Here is a 16,837-nt window from a genome sequence, read left to right as displayed (position 1 = left end):
GTCAAAATCACAGCTGTAAGCAGTACGTATGTGTAGACCCTTCCGAACATGGTTCAGACTCCGTTTAGTTCAAGACGAATAACTTGCTAGTTAACATATATGTCACTATGTAGTGTCACATTCAAAGTTGGTGACTACTCGAAGAAGACGTCTTGCAACAACGTCACGTTCTTGGTCAAATCAGGGTCTTGCAAGGGTTTTAGGAATTTATTCAGGCCAAAATTCCACAAAACACACCAAAATTGGAGAACGATATTGAAAATAATTCTCACCTTTAGGACTTATCTTCGCGGCCCATAACAGATAAAGCTTGAGCGAATCTACGTACATTCAAGACAGCTTGTAGTCAAACGTCATATCTTCATACGAAGAGTTCAAAAACCAGCGCCAAATCATGCCACAGGTGCGCCGAAGACATCGTGGAGGTAAGACAGTCCTTTTAATAATTATACGAACTTAATTGCGTCGAAACACTATGCAACCTGTCTTATGCAACAGAGAAAGACGTTCGCAATAGGAGATGCCCAATAACACTGCTAAAACCTTCAGCAAATATTCGATTTCTATCAGAGCTTTTGATGTCTAAAAAGCAACCGACGAAAATGAGTCGGTTGCTCATTTTCGACTGAAAATGAGTCGGAAAGAGTTAAAAGTAGACCCTAGAAATGCCACGTAGTTAATTGTATTGTGGTATTTAATTTTATTCCCGTATGAACTTCTTCCATGAAGCGTATCTTTTGAGAATCTTTCATTAGTTAAGGTCCGACCGTGAATTTACGTGCAATCGTGTAACAATTTATGTCCATTGTGTAACGATTTACGTCCATTGTGTTTCATAGGACGATGTAGGTATAGCAGAAGAAAGGCTCTTTATTTAGCCGGTCAACAAGCACAGAGCTTTCGAGCCGGATCGCATAGATACTGTGCTGTTTCCTTCCTTCATTCCTTCCTTCCTTCCCTAATTTATTTATTTGTTTATTTTTCGGTTCACCCGACAACCACAAACAAGTGGGCATTACGACGGGAACTGGCAAAAGCACAGATAACGCAGCCTCTTACCGTTCGCACATAACATACAAAATTGTTAACATTTGCAATTCACACTTATGCACAATTTTCCTAAGTCTCCTCACTTTCCATTCCTTTCCTTCCCTATAGTTCTTCCCAAGTTCTTCCCTTACTACTCCTTTCCTTCCTAAGTCCTAAACGTTTTCTGCTTAATCTGGATGACTGAGATATAAGAAGAACGCTTAATTTCTGACTTCATGCGCAAGTCTTATTATTATTTCCAAATGGCTAAACCAATACATTTTCGTCTTAAGAACAAGAGGTCTTTTGTCAAAGGTGGAAGGTGTGTTCATAGCTGGTGGTCTTGTTAGCACACTCGATGCGTGCATATACGATATCGGATAAAATAGGTAAACTCGATAAACTATGACCAGTAAAACGCCTTTTGGGGCGACTAACGGAGCGAGCGAGAGGGTGAGCCTTGCACGTGCGAAATTTCGAGCGGGTACCTCCAACTGACTTGTGCACGGCACCCTACTGACCGGTCTCTAGCGATGTGCCAAATTTGAGCACAATCGGCCCAGCCGTTCTCGAGATCTGGAAGCGGCACCCTGCACGTGCGCACGTGCAAAATGGGTCCCAACTGACTTGTGCACGGCACCCTACTAACTGGTCCCTAACCGTGTACCAAATTTGAGCGCCATCGGTCCAGCCGTTCTTGAGATCTGGAAACGACCCATGCACGTGCGCACGTGCAGCAGCACCCCAACTCTGGCACATGGATATGCAGTGCCTAGTGGGTGCCTACCTACATGCCAACTTTCAGCGCAATCGGCCAAGTAGTTACCGAGATATTGCAACAATTGCAAAACTGACACCTCTTCGTTTTGCACGTGGCACGTGCATAAGGGGTCACCCACATGCATCGGGAATAGTTCAATACTTGGTAGAAGGAATTAAGCTACCCTACAAAAATTACCGCGTGTAAATCGGTCAAGTGGTTGCTGAGATATAAGCCTCGCAAAAGCGTCCGCACGGCCGGCCGGCCGGCCGGCCGGCCGCTCATACTCAGAAATTTCCGTTAATCTAAGGAAAGACTACGCTCGCTTCGCTCGCTCCGTAATAACCAGTATAACGCCTTTTGGGGCGACTAACGGAGCGAGCGAGAGGGTGGGCCTTGCACGTGCGAAATTGCGAGGGGGTACCTCCAACTGACTTGTGCACGGCACCCTACTAACTGGTCTCTAGCGATGTGCCAAATTTGGGCACAATCGGCCCAGCCGTTCTGGAGATCTGGAAGCGGCACCCTGCACGTGCGCACGTGCAAAATGGGTCCCAACTGACTTGTGCACGGCACCCTACTAACCGGTCCCTAACTGTGTACCAAATTTGAGCGCAATCGGTCCAGCCGTTCCCGAGATCTGGAAACGACCCCTGCACGTGCGCACGTGCAGCAGCACCCCAACTCTGGCACATGTATATGCATTGCCTAGTGGGTGCCTACCTACATGCCAACTTTCAGCGCAATCGGCCAAGTAGTTACCGAGATATTGCAACAATTACAAAACTGACACCTCTTCGTTTTGCACGTGGCACGTGCATAAGGGGTCACCCACATGCATCGGGAATAGTCCAATTCTTGGTAGAAGGAATGAAGCTACCCTACAAAAATTACCGCGTGTAAATCGGTCAAGTGGTTGCTGAGATATAAGCCTCGCAAAAGCGTGACCACGGCCGGCCGGCCGGCCGGCCGGCCGCTCATATTCAGAAATTTCCGTTAATCTAAGGAAAGACTACGCTCGCTTCGCTCGCTCCGTAATAATGACACTGATGATAATGACACAAACAAGATAAAAGCCACATAAAGGTAACAACACTTGTCTGTGTATCAGAAAAACCAATACATCATTGCTCAATGTTTGCAAAAAGTTAGTCAATCTCAATACCATACGGATCTGTTCTATGCTATCCTACATAAGGTACAACGGCGTAGTTAACATTATTCATGCATACCTTATTACGTAAATGGCATAACAATGTTAATCACCCTGTTGCGAGCATGCGTTTTCCGTTATTTCTGCCTCACCAATACGGCTACCTGCGTGAAATATATCGGTTAGAACTTGGAAATACTAGTCACCGTGTGAAATACATAGGGGAGAGCGGGGAGAGTTGTATCATGTCCAAGTTGTATCAGGGCGAATTGTGCCAAACTTATCCAATGGATGGCGCTCGCGACACGACCAGCCGACGAGGTTTTCCGGGTGCCATCTTTCCCTGTTCTGTCTTGTGGCTGAGTGGACGCGTCTCGAGGTGAGAGCCGATTTTATGTTTTTTTTAATGTCATTCTAAAAAAATAAGTTGCAAGAAAATGTGTGTTTTGGGCATTGAGATGTGCACGAATTCGAAAGATCTCCGTAGCGGTGGTGAGGGTAGGTTCTAAGGCTGCGTGAGTGAAAACGGATTTCTCCAGCTGTCCGCTGTTTTTTAGCACGAGGATGTTTTTTCCAAGATGGCGGCTAGGTACATGTTGTATCAGAGCCGGGTGGGGTATGTTGTAACATGTATGTATGTATGTATGCATGGGTATGTTGCTTTTGATCGCGAAAGCTAAGCCCTGGCTCGCGTTTGTAGGTAGCTAGTCAATGCTCGTTCCATTTCGGCACAATGTGCAGGGCTGGTAAAGTGTTATGTCCTATTGACGTCGTCGGGGACACAGTACCAGTAAAGGTTCAAGTACCCGGGGTCAAAATTACCACATTTAGTAAACTTTTACAGTAATAAATAACTTTCAAATAAAGCAGAAACTAAACGCAAGTAAAAGATATCATTGAATCTACAACGTATATCCCCTTTAACAAGGACATAAAAAGTCCCTATACCTAATACATACCTACAACATGGTTATGAACAATTAGTAGCCACAACTCACTTCCGTTAACAGCAAAACTACCGTCGACAGTTGCTAACGAAAACTAGATCAAACTAGATGATCAAACACATACTAACAGACGCTTAGACACCGACCCCGCTGTCGGCTGTGCTATTTCAAGCGGGGTTGATTGACGACCAGTTGTAGCCAGCTATACGACTAGACAAACGACTAGATTCGGAACCGGGGTCGGACCGGTTGGACATGGTAAATTCATGCGGGGTCGATAGTTTCTAGCCGTCGTCGTTGTGAGCTACCGATACAGTAGCGACACCTATTGCATCTGTTCGACGATCGTAGCGCCCCCTACCCTTTCCGGGTTCTTCGTCTGTTACGCTACCCGCTGACCGAGTGATGCCGTGACATTTAACCCGCGCCCCGCTGGGCTATTCAGCCATACGCGCCCTGCTGGGGGGGGGGGCAGATTCTGCCCCCCTGTCTAACTTCCGAACCGATGGTCGTAGAAAGACGGGGAAAACGGCAATCGAAAGCTCTCAACAAGGCGGATCTTAAGAGCCCAATTTTTTTGCTTAAGTAGGTCAGAGGTCAGGTCAAGGTCAGGTCAAGGGTACAAAATACAAGTTTCTACAGTATCGGCCTTGCACCGTAGTTGCCGAAGAATGGACTGAGACTGATTGCCCAAAACGTGTTCTTAGACTACCAAGACAATATTCGTTGCACACAATGTCATTTAAAGGTCAAGGTCAAGGTCAGGTCAGGTCAGGTCAGGTCACCAAAAACAAAATATAGAAAAGGGCATGTGCGACACATGTTTTATGGGTCATTTTACTCATGGAATTCAATAGGCACACTCAATAAGTGATATGGACCACCTCTGGATGAATTTCAGGTCGAGGTCAGGTCAAGGTCAGGTCAAGTGAGGTCAAATTTTGAAGTTGGTTGTTAAGGCCTAAAAAGGTGTCTATTCGATGCAGTTTTTCACGGCGAATCGAATGGTGCTATTTTTGTTTCCGTACGAGGTCTAGAACTTCCAAAAAAGTCATTTTTCAAAAATTTTGTGTGTCGTGACGTCATAAAATTTTGAATAACTCCCACATTTTTGAATCGATTCTTCTAAAAATTGGTATGTAGGTGCACATAGACCACTTCTTTGACATATATTCCGGTTTTTTCGATAAACTCAAAATTTTGGATTTTATAAATATTTTCCCAAAAAAGTCAGTTTTTTGGAAATTTTTTGGCCAAAATCCAAAATTTTCAAAAAACCGAGATAGCCATTTGATAGACAAAGTAGAATCACGTATAACCTTTTTTGTTACGTCTTGATTCCTTTAAAAATGAAGATGTTAGCGGCGTTTGACATTTTGCCGTTTTTGAGGCGAAAATGGCGAACATGACGTCACTAAAACGTCAATTTCTCAAAAATTTTCCGACGGATTTCGCTCAAATTTTCAGGGAACGTGTCAAATTGATGTATGATAAGGTACTGAAAGTTTGACGTCGCTAACGTAACGCGTTTAGAAGTTATTGGCGAAAAACGGGAGGGGGGCAGATTCTGCCCCCCCCCCAGCGGGGCGCGGGTTAATTAACAAACTGGAAATTTCGAAGCGCGAGTCTGATAAGCAATTTAGTACATATGACTGCTCGTAAAAAAATAATATAGAAATGAAACCTAAGGAAACGCGCATCGTAGTTGCATGCAGCCTGCATACATGAATCGTAAAAAGGTCGGGGTCATTTTTCGCTCTCATTTTTTGGTCGGGGACGCAATTTGCTTTTTTACCAGCCCTGACAATGTGTTGGCTTCTTTGCTCTTAACGGGCCACTTTTGCGTTTAGTCTGTTGATGTTTCGTTCGGGTTGCATTGACCTAAGTTTGGTCTAATAAAGTGAAGCCTTTGAGTATACCTATACATTGTATTTACCCCATTTAATGTTGTTGTTATGTTCAAAACCAGTAGCAAGCACACTCCCTGAAACGTGAAATAGTGATACAAATTACCCCACCATGTGATACAACTCACCCAAGCCATGGGGCAAGTTGTATCAAAAACATTGTTCTATTCGGCAGACCGTAGAAGAAAAACTAGTAGAGGTAGCGGAAAAGTTACTTTGCACAAAAGATCAGAAGAATCAAGGAAGGAGATAGTATGGAAATAATGAGTTTATCACGGATAGTTATGAGGTTATGGGTCTCGGAGTAAAAACTGATACAACCCACCCCACTCTCCCCTACTTCCCCGGGAAGTGTGGGCAACGAAATAAGCACCCTGGCACTGCAGGGCTGCTAAATACGGCCATCTCATCATCTGTTTGCATTTTGAGTTCCTATGTTTAGGTAGAATGATTTTAAGCTTTATATTCATTGTATCACAACTTTATCAGCTCTCCTAGCCGGCTAGCGTAAAATATTGTTCGCTGAGCTGAGAGACATGGCTGTCTGCTTCTTATAGGACTACCAGCCGACTTACAGGGTGATTTTTTTTAACTGTTAAAAAGTAAACGTCAATGGTGGTCCCTAAATCGAAAAATCGCGTGCAAAAAAGCAATGCACGTGATAGATAAATCTGGGACATTTTGTATGGTGTCATCATTTGTCCCTTTTCACCGACGGCCTCGGCCCCAATGGAGCCTGAAAATGTCCCACCAATCGGGCACGCATGGTCGCACTGCCGTTCAGTAAGGAACGACACAAAACGATGATTTTGAAGCATTGAGGCAGTTTGAAGCATACGATGATCAAGGAGATACCTCAGAAAGACGTTAAATAACGCACGAACAAGTTTGTAGTCATAAATAACCTTCAAACGGTCTATCTGGCGTAAGTGCAGTCGCAGACTCTGAAGAATCAGTCTTCAGAGAGAAAGAAAAACAGCGAATCAGACACGACCAGGGCCGTCAGTATCAAAATCCTCGACCTGCCCTCCCTAGACTTCTAGTTTCTGGACCCATCTATGGCAGATATAACGAGAAAACAGTGGAAATATCTGGCAGAGCTGAAAATGGGCGATAGGAGCCTTTTCAGTCCGCCTAATGAGTATGGGAGTCCATGGTGCTGTTCAACACGTGCTCAGGCGGGCTGATTCGTGTCGGTGAGAGAGGGGGTAACTTCAAGCACAAGTAAAATACACGATGGACGTTCCTTCACATCGTGTCTGCATGAAATCAAAATGTCCCAGAATGAGTGGGACCCCCTCCTTATGGTCCTTCGGAACACCATAGAAAACCGGTGTCCTGCTGTGGTTCGGGATCAACTCCTTAATCGTGCCCTCTGGTAACTTATCTCTTGAAACATCCTTGAATATCCTTTTACATTCTGCCTCGACTTTAGGTACTGGGTTCTTTTCTATAGCTTCATAGTTGTTCCGATCGTCTAAAATAGCATGAGATTTGTTGACATACTCCGTCCTATCCAAGTTGTAAAGCAGAGTGACAAGTGCAAAGGTCTTATTATCATGGATAGGACGGAGTATGTCAACAAATCTCATGCTATTTTAGACGATCGGAACTCAGACCTGTTATTTCAGCTTGCGGTGGTCCTACTGAAAAGATGTCATGTCTTTTAGAGCGCGTCCTGAAACAGCTACTACAATTTGTTCCAACACACTTGTGGGACACAGAACACTTTTTGAAAAGACTAGATGAACACACTCAAGAACAGGGGATCCCAAAAGGTTCCATTTTCTTTAGCATAGATGTGGTGAACCTGTACGGCAGCATTCCTATTTCAGAGGCCATTGATGCAGTCTGTGATAAGCTGGCCACCCATCTAAAAGATGTAGACACTTTTGGGCTGTCGGTAGAGGACATTAGGAAACTGCTGCAAGAAAGCCTCACAAAGAACGTTTTTTCATTCAACAATGAGTACTACCGTCAGACACTGGGGATCGCGATGGGAAACCCTTGTGCCCCTCCCATAGCCATTCTCTTCTTGGACCAGTTTGAAAGGCGTGCCCTAGAAGGAGCCACTCACAGCCCGTCGTTCCTGGTACGCTACATTGATGATTATGCTGGAGTGTGGACCCACGGTGAGCAGACGCTCAAAGACTTCCTCGCCTACCTCAACTCCCTACATCCATCGGTAAAGTTCACTTTAGACTACTCTGACAAAGAAAAAGGAGTGCCATTTCTAGACACATTGGTGACGGTCGAGGAAAAGGACGATGTCACAAAAATTGAGACAGAGCTCTACATCAAGCCCATGAACTCGGGCATTATCCTTCATTTCGATTCTGCACATCCAAAGTCGACCAAACTCAACGTGGCTAGAAACCAATTTAAACGGGCTATCAGGAATTCATCAAGCAGCATGAAGGAGAGGAAAAGTGTAGAAAAGATAAGGCAGTTACTCTTAAAGAATGGCTACCCAAACCACGTCCTGAACAGGTTGCTCAGAGAGGCTAGGGGGAATAAGACTCAGTCAAGAACTAGAAGGAACAGGACCCAAGAAACTTGTGATGGATTCCTTACACTTCCTTACGTAGATGAAAGACTGTTGTGCGAAGTTAAGAGGAAAGTGAGACAATCAGGCCTCAATGTAAAGTTAGCATGGAAAAATTCACAAAAACTAAAAGATAAACTAGTGAGGTCAGCACTATGTAAGCCCATATGCCCAGGAGGTCAAAGATGTCACACATGCAGATCGGGGTTCTCTGGGGACTGCACACAGAAAAACTTAGTCTATGAGATTACATGTACTGTCTGTCAAAGCAATGGGATGACCGTAACATACGTGGGAGAGACGAAGCGCCCGGTGCGCTTACGATTCAATGAACACCTGAGGGACGCGCTCAACAAAACACATGACACCCCCATGGGAGATCATTTTCAAGAGTGCCACTCCACCCATGAAGGAGGCATTCCTCTCAAAGTACGCGTTTTGTATAAGTCGAAAGACCACCCAGATAGGAAAATCGCGGAATCCCTCCTGATCCAAAAGAAGCGCCCAAAACTCAACTCCAACATGTCTTCATGGCCCATACTATAGAATGATAGTTGTTTGTTTTCATTATCCACTGGCTGTCATTGAAATTTATTATGTGTGGATAATTGTTACTGCGCTTGATTCGAAGATGTATACATATGTATGATCGTGTAAACCGCACCTGTTACGACACGATCTATTACGAGACTTTCGAAGTGTTTGTATTGTTATTGTTGTTGTCTTCTTCCTTTTTTTAATGCGACACGATCAGCTATTTAGCACGACTACGACCAAGACGAACCATATTCATGTATGGGAATTGAGAGTGCTCGCATATTAGTTATATGCATTTGTATGATTGTTTAAACCGAACCGAACTTTATACGACATATGCTACGAGACTTCCAAAGTGTTTATATTGTCATTGTTGTCACCTTTTTTAATGCTACGCGATCTATTCATCACGACCACGACCAAAACGAACCATGTATATATTTGTGTGGGTGTGCTCGCATATTACTTTTGATGGTCATGTATGTATGTATATGTGAATAGGTGGATTCGGAACAGCTTGGGATATGATCGATTAAGTTCAGATTTCTGATTTTAAGAAGACCACCTTGTACATCACGTGTGAGAATTCAAAAAAATGTAGCTTGGCGGCAGTTATAAAACTTCGTTGTCAATTGTTTCATGTGGCTTGAGAATGAACTGTTGTTCGAAAATTTGCCAAACAATATAATATTTACTTTTTATTGAATTTCCAATTAATTATCGAGGAAAAGGTCATTTAAAATCCTAACTACATATATCAAGATGTTCCTCGCTAGAGCACTGCATACTATGTCTTCAACTTCAAGAACCGTTTCAATATCATCTTTATTTTTAGGCTTGCCTTGGCCAAAGCGATCTGATAAATCTTCATCTTATGGTCGAGAATATTAACTTTCGAAGAATTGACATTTAATCTCAATGCAATTAGGTACATATGCTTGGTATCAGTTGAAAAAATAACTTCCTTATGTCCCAAGTTTTCTTTCCGTCTAGCTTCTTATCGGCCAATTTGTGTTCGGATGGCATAATAAAACGTCTGCCATCCCGGCCCATTGTTAACCCGCGCCCTGCTGGGGGGTGTTTGAACACCCCCCTTGTGGTTTTTCGCAAATATCTCAAAAACGGCGGCGCGGAGCGCCGCCGTTTTTGGTACACCTTATCATACATCAATTCTACACATGTTGTGAAAATTTCAGACCAAGGTCATTCAAGGTCAGGTCACCAGGTAACTTGAAGTGACCTCACCTCATAAAAAGTTTCAATGTCTGCCATAGCTACACCGAGTGACCGATCGCTTTAAAACTTTCAGCGATTGCTAAGAGCAATAGCATGTACAAAATGAATATCTCAGAATTTTGATATCGATGACCTAAGGTCAGGTCAATTTTGCGACCTCTCCATTATAAGTCAATGGGAGAAAATTGAAATGCGCCTCTTTTGGACGAAAGACATTATAAACACTCCCAAACACTGAATTACAAGTGGTTTAGACACACTGAACATGAAAGTGGTGTCCCTGACCCCTATGTACCTATGCCCCTGAGGTCATCTCTGGTCACGAATGGTGTCTAACAATTTTTCGCAAATAACTTTTGATAGAGGCATGCTAGAGCGGTGAAAGAAAACGCCTTAGATGTGCTCAGCTCGACGATACGGATCGACTGATATGCAACATGACCCTTTCCGGTCACGTCATGGCCTTGACCTGAGGTCAAATTTTCAAGTTGACCTTTCAAGGTCAAGTTATAGTTCATTCGATGCGTCTTGACAAGAGGAACACGATGCCGGTAAAAGTAAGCTCGTACAAGGCTTGGGTCAAGTTATTGCAGAAAAAAACTTTTTCCGAAAAAATCGGCTATTTTTGCAGTTTTTGCCCCCTGCAGGCAAAACCGTTGACGTTAGGTCAAATCTGAGAGAATCACTCAAAAAGGGGCGTTAATAGGGCTATCGAATGCGCTTTTCCGCGGCGCTGTAGCTTTATTGGTTCCCGAGTTATGCGTTGGCTTCCTGGAAATTGTCGACATTCGACCTGAAAATCGGCGAAATTTTGCCTTCATGACCTTTGGTGACCTGACCTTTGACCTGATCAAAAAAGTGACTGAAGTAATTTCGTCATTATTTTTGGCGCTCTTTCGAATGCCGCCTTCCGCGTATCGCTACGTGGCCCAGGAGCCGAGTTAGAAGGGGGGTGTTCAAACACCCCCCCCCCCCCAGCAGGGCGTGGAAATCCAGGACCCCCAGCCGGGCGCGGGTTAAACAAATGTTCCTGAGAAATTCCTCTCGAAGAAATCATGAATCACAAAACAATAAATCATCTTCAGATTATCACGTATCGTAGTGAAACATACACGCGCGCTATCCAGATTGGCACTCCCGCTCGGCTCGGCGGCCTCATCGTTGGGTCGAAATGGGCGCTAGACACGCACGGCATTCACTAAAGATACCTGTGCTTTCTTTGAGTTGTACACACCAGGTAGTTTGACGGAACTGGGAGCGTGAGCAAAAAACGTTAGCACCAGCATCAGTATAGCACGCACCGGTAAATGTCACTACAATGTGCAGTAGGTACCGCGGCCACTATTATTCCGAGTGCTCTTTTGCCGTCTTGTTCTTAACCCGGCAGGCGGTGGGCCTACCAGCCACCTTCCGCGCGGTGGGGGGGGGGGGCATTTTTTTGCCCCCCCCCCAAATCTCCGAAACTACTGAACGGATCCGGAAAATTCAAACGGCGTTCGATAGCCCTGTCAAATTTGTCGAAGGAACCAAATTTCATTGACCTCGGGGTCACTGATGACGTCACAGGTCAGGTCAAAGACAAAATGTTTCACCGTTCACGGGGCTTCTAGGGAAAGCGCTATAACACCGAGTAAAACGCATTTTGTCGAAAATCAGCGATGAGGCGTCAGTTGTCTAGTACATATGTTGCTATTAGAGGTCACCGGTCATATCAGGTCAGGTCACAGGTCAGGTCACCAAAGGTCACCCTGGGTCACCACATGAGCCCAACTTTACTAAGGTTATGCGATGCATGTTTTATGGCCAGTTTTTCATTTCCAACTCAATGGTGTTGGTTATAAGACCATCAGGTACGGTTAAGGTCACTTTCTGGTGGAGGTCAGGTCAAGGTCAGGTCAAAAAAGGTCAAATTTCAAAGTTGATATTTTTGCATAAAATGGGTATCGAATCGATGCAGCTCGTCACGGGGAGTCTAATGGTGGTCTTTGTTTTGCGCTACGAGGTCTAGAATTGCTAAAAATTGAGTTTGAAAATTTGACGTCATCAATTTTGAACAGTTTTTTCGCTATAACTTGGCCAAAAAAAGAGGTATCGACCTCAAGAGGTAATCGAAGGTAATCGAAGGTAATAAAAAAGAGGTAATCGATCAAGGTATCGATCTCAGGTCAAAGACAAAATGTTTCACCGTTCACGGGGCTTCTAGGGAAAGCGCTATAACACGGGGCCTTGTGCAAGGGAACGGGGCCTTGTGCGCCTGATCGCCGCACAAGGTGCGGCGATCAGGCGAGCCAGAAACCCTGGCTGCCCAGCTGGTGCAGGTATCGCAGACGCGGCAGCGATCCACCAGACAGGACCGCAATCTGTCAGTCCCACGATCGCGGTCAGCGATGGGGCAGCGCCGGTTCTGCTGCTGGGCGCCCCTCGCCTACAACCAGCTCCCGTCAGAACTGACGCGTCTACCGGCCCACCTATTTGGTCGGCACCTCCAATCCCACCTACGGGGAGGCGAGGTGACTTAGACAGCGGCCATGAGTCTGTATGAGTGCATGTGTATGTTTGTTTGTGTGTACGGGCTTTGAGCGTATTTATCACGTTATTTTAAGTTATGTCTCCCATGCAGAGTTTTAGCCCTGTACGAGCGGCCGTAATAGCCACGAGTGTATCGTGGATGGCTTCAATACACGTCTATGTCTATGTCTATGTCTATGTCAAATTTGGTATGTAGATAGAAGGCGGTACGGACTATCACATATATTCCGGTTTTTTCGAAATTCAAAAAACTTTTTGGATTTTTCGGCTATTATATTCGAAAAATCTATTTTTTATTTTTGGGGGTCAAAATCCAAAAAAATCGAAAAACCGAAATTGCAGTTTTGTAGCCCTTTTGATTCCACACCTTTTATGTCTGAAACATTTTTATGTATCTCTAAAGCTGTAGGCCTGATAGCTCTTCCCGCGAAACCTTTTTTTGGGTCGAAAATGGCAAAAATGACGTCACTCTGACGTCATTAGCGGCCAACCTATCATAGCCATTGGAAAAATTTTTGGTCACCATGTGCGCTAGCTGCTCCCGGGAGGGTACTGAAAGTTTGGTGACGATCGGCGCAGCGGTTCTCGAGATATATCGAAAAAACTAAAGGGGGGCAAAAAATTGCCCCCCCCCCCACCGCCTGGAAGGTTAACCCTCGCCCTGGCAGGGCATTTTTCTTAACACGGCCTGGCAGGGTGGGTTAATGCGACCCCCCTCGCGATTGGCTACTATGGCACCTAGAAATACCAAATTTGGTAGGTAGGTGGGCCCCCTAGATTTCTCGCCCCTGTGCAAATTTGCTTGCTCTAAGTCAATATTTAGGGGGGGGAGTTGGGGAATATACCTAAATGTACAAATTTCGCTAAAAACAGGTCAAAAGTTTTTCGCTTATAACTTTTGATCTAATTAAGATAGAGCAAAAAGAAAAGCACCAGTGAATTCAGCGCGTAAAGGTGCGTCGAATGATATACTTTTTTGCTTGCTTAAGTGTACTTAAAATTTTCCTTATTTTTAAGTAAACTTTAATTACTCAATTAAGTTCAAATTTACCAAATTGCATCATATCGCATATCATTCGATTCGGCTGATCACCAGGAAACAAAATGACATCATTTTTTAAGCTCTAGCATCATTGTGTGCCAAGTTATAAAAACGTCATTTGACCTCAGTTGACCTCATTTGACCTGATTCATGGATAATTTCACCAAATAAAGAAGCACCAAGTGACATGCTCTTAAATACTGTGGTTTCAAAGCACAAAAGTGATAGAACGAAGTGGATATCTCCAGTATTTTCCGAATTGAATATTTTCCCATAAGCTTAACATTACGAGTCTACGACCTAATGACCTCTAACTGACCTCAAGTCAGTGACATAAAAAACCCGAACTATATGTTATACAACTCGGTGAAATTAGCACACCCTGAAAGTTTGAAGGAAATCAGTACAAAACTGTAAGTTGGACAGGTGCATAAAGAAAATTGAAATTTGACCATGACCTTGTACCGGTTTTCTGACCTAGTGACCTGACCCAAGGTCACCCGGACCTGAAATTTTCAGGTCATATGTAAAAAGGTTGCCCCATAGGCTGTGCCAAATTTGCGCCGCCGTTTTTACGCTATATTTGAAAAAACCTTAGGGGGGTTACATCACCCCCCCCCCCTGCCAGGGCGAGGATTAATAGTTTATTTCTCGACGACTACTAACCTGTACCACATACAAATCACTTATCATCGTTGTTGTACGTATATGAACAGTGTGCATGTTTACAACTATCAATCATTCGGGTCGTATAGTCGCATGCAGTAGTTCGTATCCCGGAGAAGTGTGAAGTCGCAATGCGGCAAAGCTAATATAAAGAGATCAACAGCAGATACCTGTGCCGCTCCAATTTGAAATTGATGAAGGGACCGTAACGGAATGCGGATGGTTTGCGGGAAACGCGCGCACGTATTTAATTCAATTTGTGAAGGCCTTCTATATATATAGAAGCTACGAAAACAGATCTATGAAGACAAGTGGTCCTTTTTAGATGACCTCCTCCGAATAAAAAGTATACTGTTTGACGCGCCTGAGTTAGGCGAGCACGATGCTTCCAAAATTGCAGCTCTGCGGCTATTTTTGTGCGAAGTTATTTACCAAAAAACCGAACCCGTGACTTGGGACACTTGACCTAATCTCAGAGGTCACCGGTAAACCTGAGACCTTAAAGTCGGGTACCAATCGGTGCGTCTCGTAAGTCGTAACGGTGCAGGCACGATCGCTTTTTTTTTCCGCCAGCCTCTAGCTCAAGCAGCGCGGGGGTCAAACCGACCCCCTCGTCCGGGGGTATGTAGAAAACCAATAGGTCCGGCGAGCGTTAAACAGCTAGGAATTAAAAAACCGTATCGAATCGAATGCGCTTTTCTGCAACGCGGTAGCTGTAGTTGTAAGTACCTGATAGCTATGCGCCGATTTATTTAATAAAAAATGTTGACGGGAATTTAGATCTTACCTTTGACCTAACCTTTGAGGTTTGACCTGACCTAAAAATGACCAAAGTGATTTCTTAGTGATTTTTTTATGTTACATCGACACGTTCTTATCGCGTGACGTGTCACCAAGAGTTCATCTTAGTGACAAGAGTCCAAGAGCCCATGAGCCGTAGAAGACGGCCGGAGGTGGAGGGGTTGTCAAACACCCTGCCACGGCCCGGCAAGGAGTTTCGCCGAGCGCCGGCCCGTCGTAGGTTGAAGTTTGAACTTTACCATTAGAGTCCTTACATACAATACCTGTCATAGAAGACGACGGCTGAGGCTGCGCCCGTACAGTCATCGATCCGTCAGATCAGTTGCAAAGCAACTGCTTCCACAGGCTACAGGCGGATGCCTAAATCCAAGGTATATATATATATATATATATATATATATATATATATATATATATATATATATATATATATATATATATATATATATATACCTAAATCCAGTGGTTTCCGCATTTGATAGGATGAGCGATAAACGATAAACGATAGGTAATTATCGGCTCGCTGTTAAGAAAATCGGTTATCGTTATCGTTTATCGCTAAATTTTCAAAATTATCGCTCATCCACTTATCGCAAGTTACAAAAATTATGAACGATAAACGATAAAATGTAAAACGGGATGATGGAAAAATGGCAGACGATCGACAGTGTATGCCGCGCGAAAGTATGTGTGCGCAACCTGTTGTTATCCCAGATTACTTTACGTTGTTATCTGCTAAGTGTAGGTACAGATCTGTCAGACGGCCGACGGGTGGTATACATAAATTTGCGCGGCGGACCGGGCAGAGGTCAGTCACAGGGGAGGGGGTCCACTCCCGCATATCTGGGGGAGTGTACAAGTATATAAATGAACTTGCTCCAGAAAGTCAAACTCAGCATAAAAAACTGCGCCACCTTGGCTCAGGCTTCCGTCTTTGGCTACTCCCGAAATAAGCACGAAATAAGGACGTGCTCGTTGCGTCACTGATATAATTACCAGTAAAACGCCTTTTGCAGCGGCGCCGCCACGCTTTTATGAGCACTACGTACACCCGCATGCAGGTTAGTGGTAGGCTCAGGCACGACACCCAGGGTGGGATGAAAATTTTCCCAAGTTCCAAGGTGCCTATTTATAACATCACCAAAACCTGAAAACTCTCCGGATTCGTCCCACTGATTGTCGAGAAGTCAACATTTTCATTAAAAATAATACAAAATGAGTAAAACGAATGATCTAATAAACACCCAGCTGACCAAGGGAAAGACGGCTGTCCCTGCCGTCCCTCCCTTGGCTTCGAACCGATTGCAGTCTGCCGAATGATGTATGTAGTTACAGTTGCACTTACACTATGGGGGCCTGGGGCAGAAGCATGCCTTTCCAGACGGCGAGTTTGTGATGATGAAAATTTTATTTGGGACCACCTTCATAAATAGCAATTTCGACTGTTATTTGAAAACATTTGTACAGCTATTCTGTCGTCAGATTAATCCGAAGTCCTACTTAATCCTTTTGTCTGTTTAGTCGAAATGGCTTGAATACAATAAACAAAACAAAGTAACTCAGATTCAGACTCTGTATTTTCATGTTACCTATACACTGCCTTTCTGAAGTTGTAAGACTCCTAATGGATACTAGGTCCTGCAAGGTTCATTTCCCTGTGAAAGCTCCTCTGGGAGTGAGGGCGT

At 44.3% G+C, this 16,837-nt stretch overlaps 1 protein-coding gene across 1 annotated transcript in view; it reads left to right on the top strand.

Moving 5' to 3' along the window:
- The first annotated feature begins 180 nt into the window (after positions 1 to 180).
- LOC122366930 (uncharacterized protein C1orf131-like) overlaps positions 181 to 16,837 on the top strand; it is a 44,026-nt gene continuing 27,369 nt past the window's right edge. The window contains exon 1 of the mRNA XM_043339601.1: positions 181 to 425. Coding sequence (XP_043195536.1) covers positions 395 to 425 — 31 coding nt within the window. The 5' untranslated portion in view covers positions 181 to 394. The remainder of the gene's footprint in view (positions 426 to 16,837) is intronic.

Source organism: Amphibalanus amphitrite, unplaced genomic scaffold (genome assembly GCF_019059575.1).
Source record: "Amphibalanus amphitrite isolate SeventyFive unplaced genomic scaffold, NRLGWU_Aamphi_draft 000840F_arrow, whole genome shotgun sequence".
NCBI classification, from domain to species: domain Eukaryota; kingdom Metazoa; phylum Arthropoda; class Thecostraca; order Balanomorpha; family Balanidae; genus Amphibalanus; species Amphibalanus amphitrite.
Note: the sequence above shows the minus strand (reverse complement) of the source record. Positions and strands in the feature narration are given on the sequence as shown.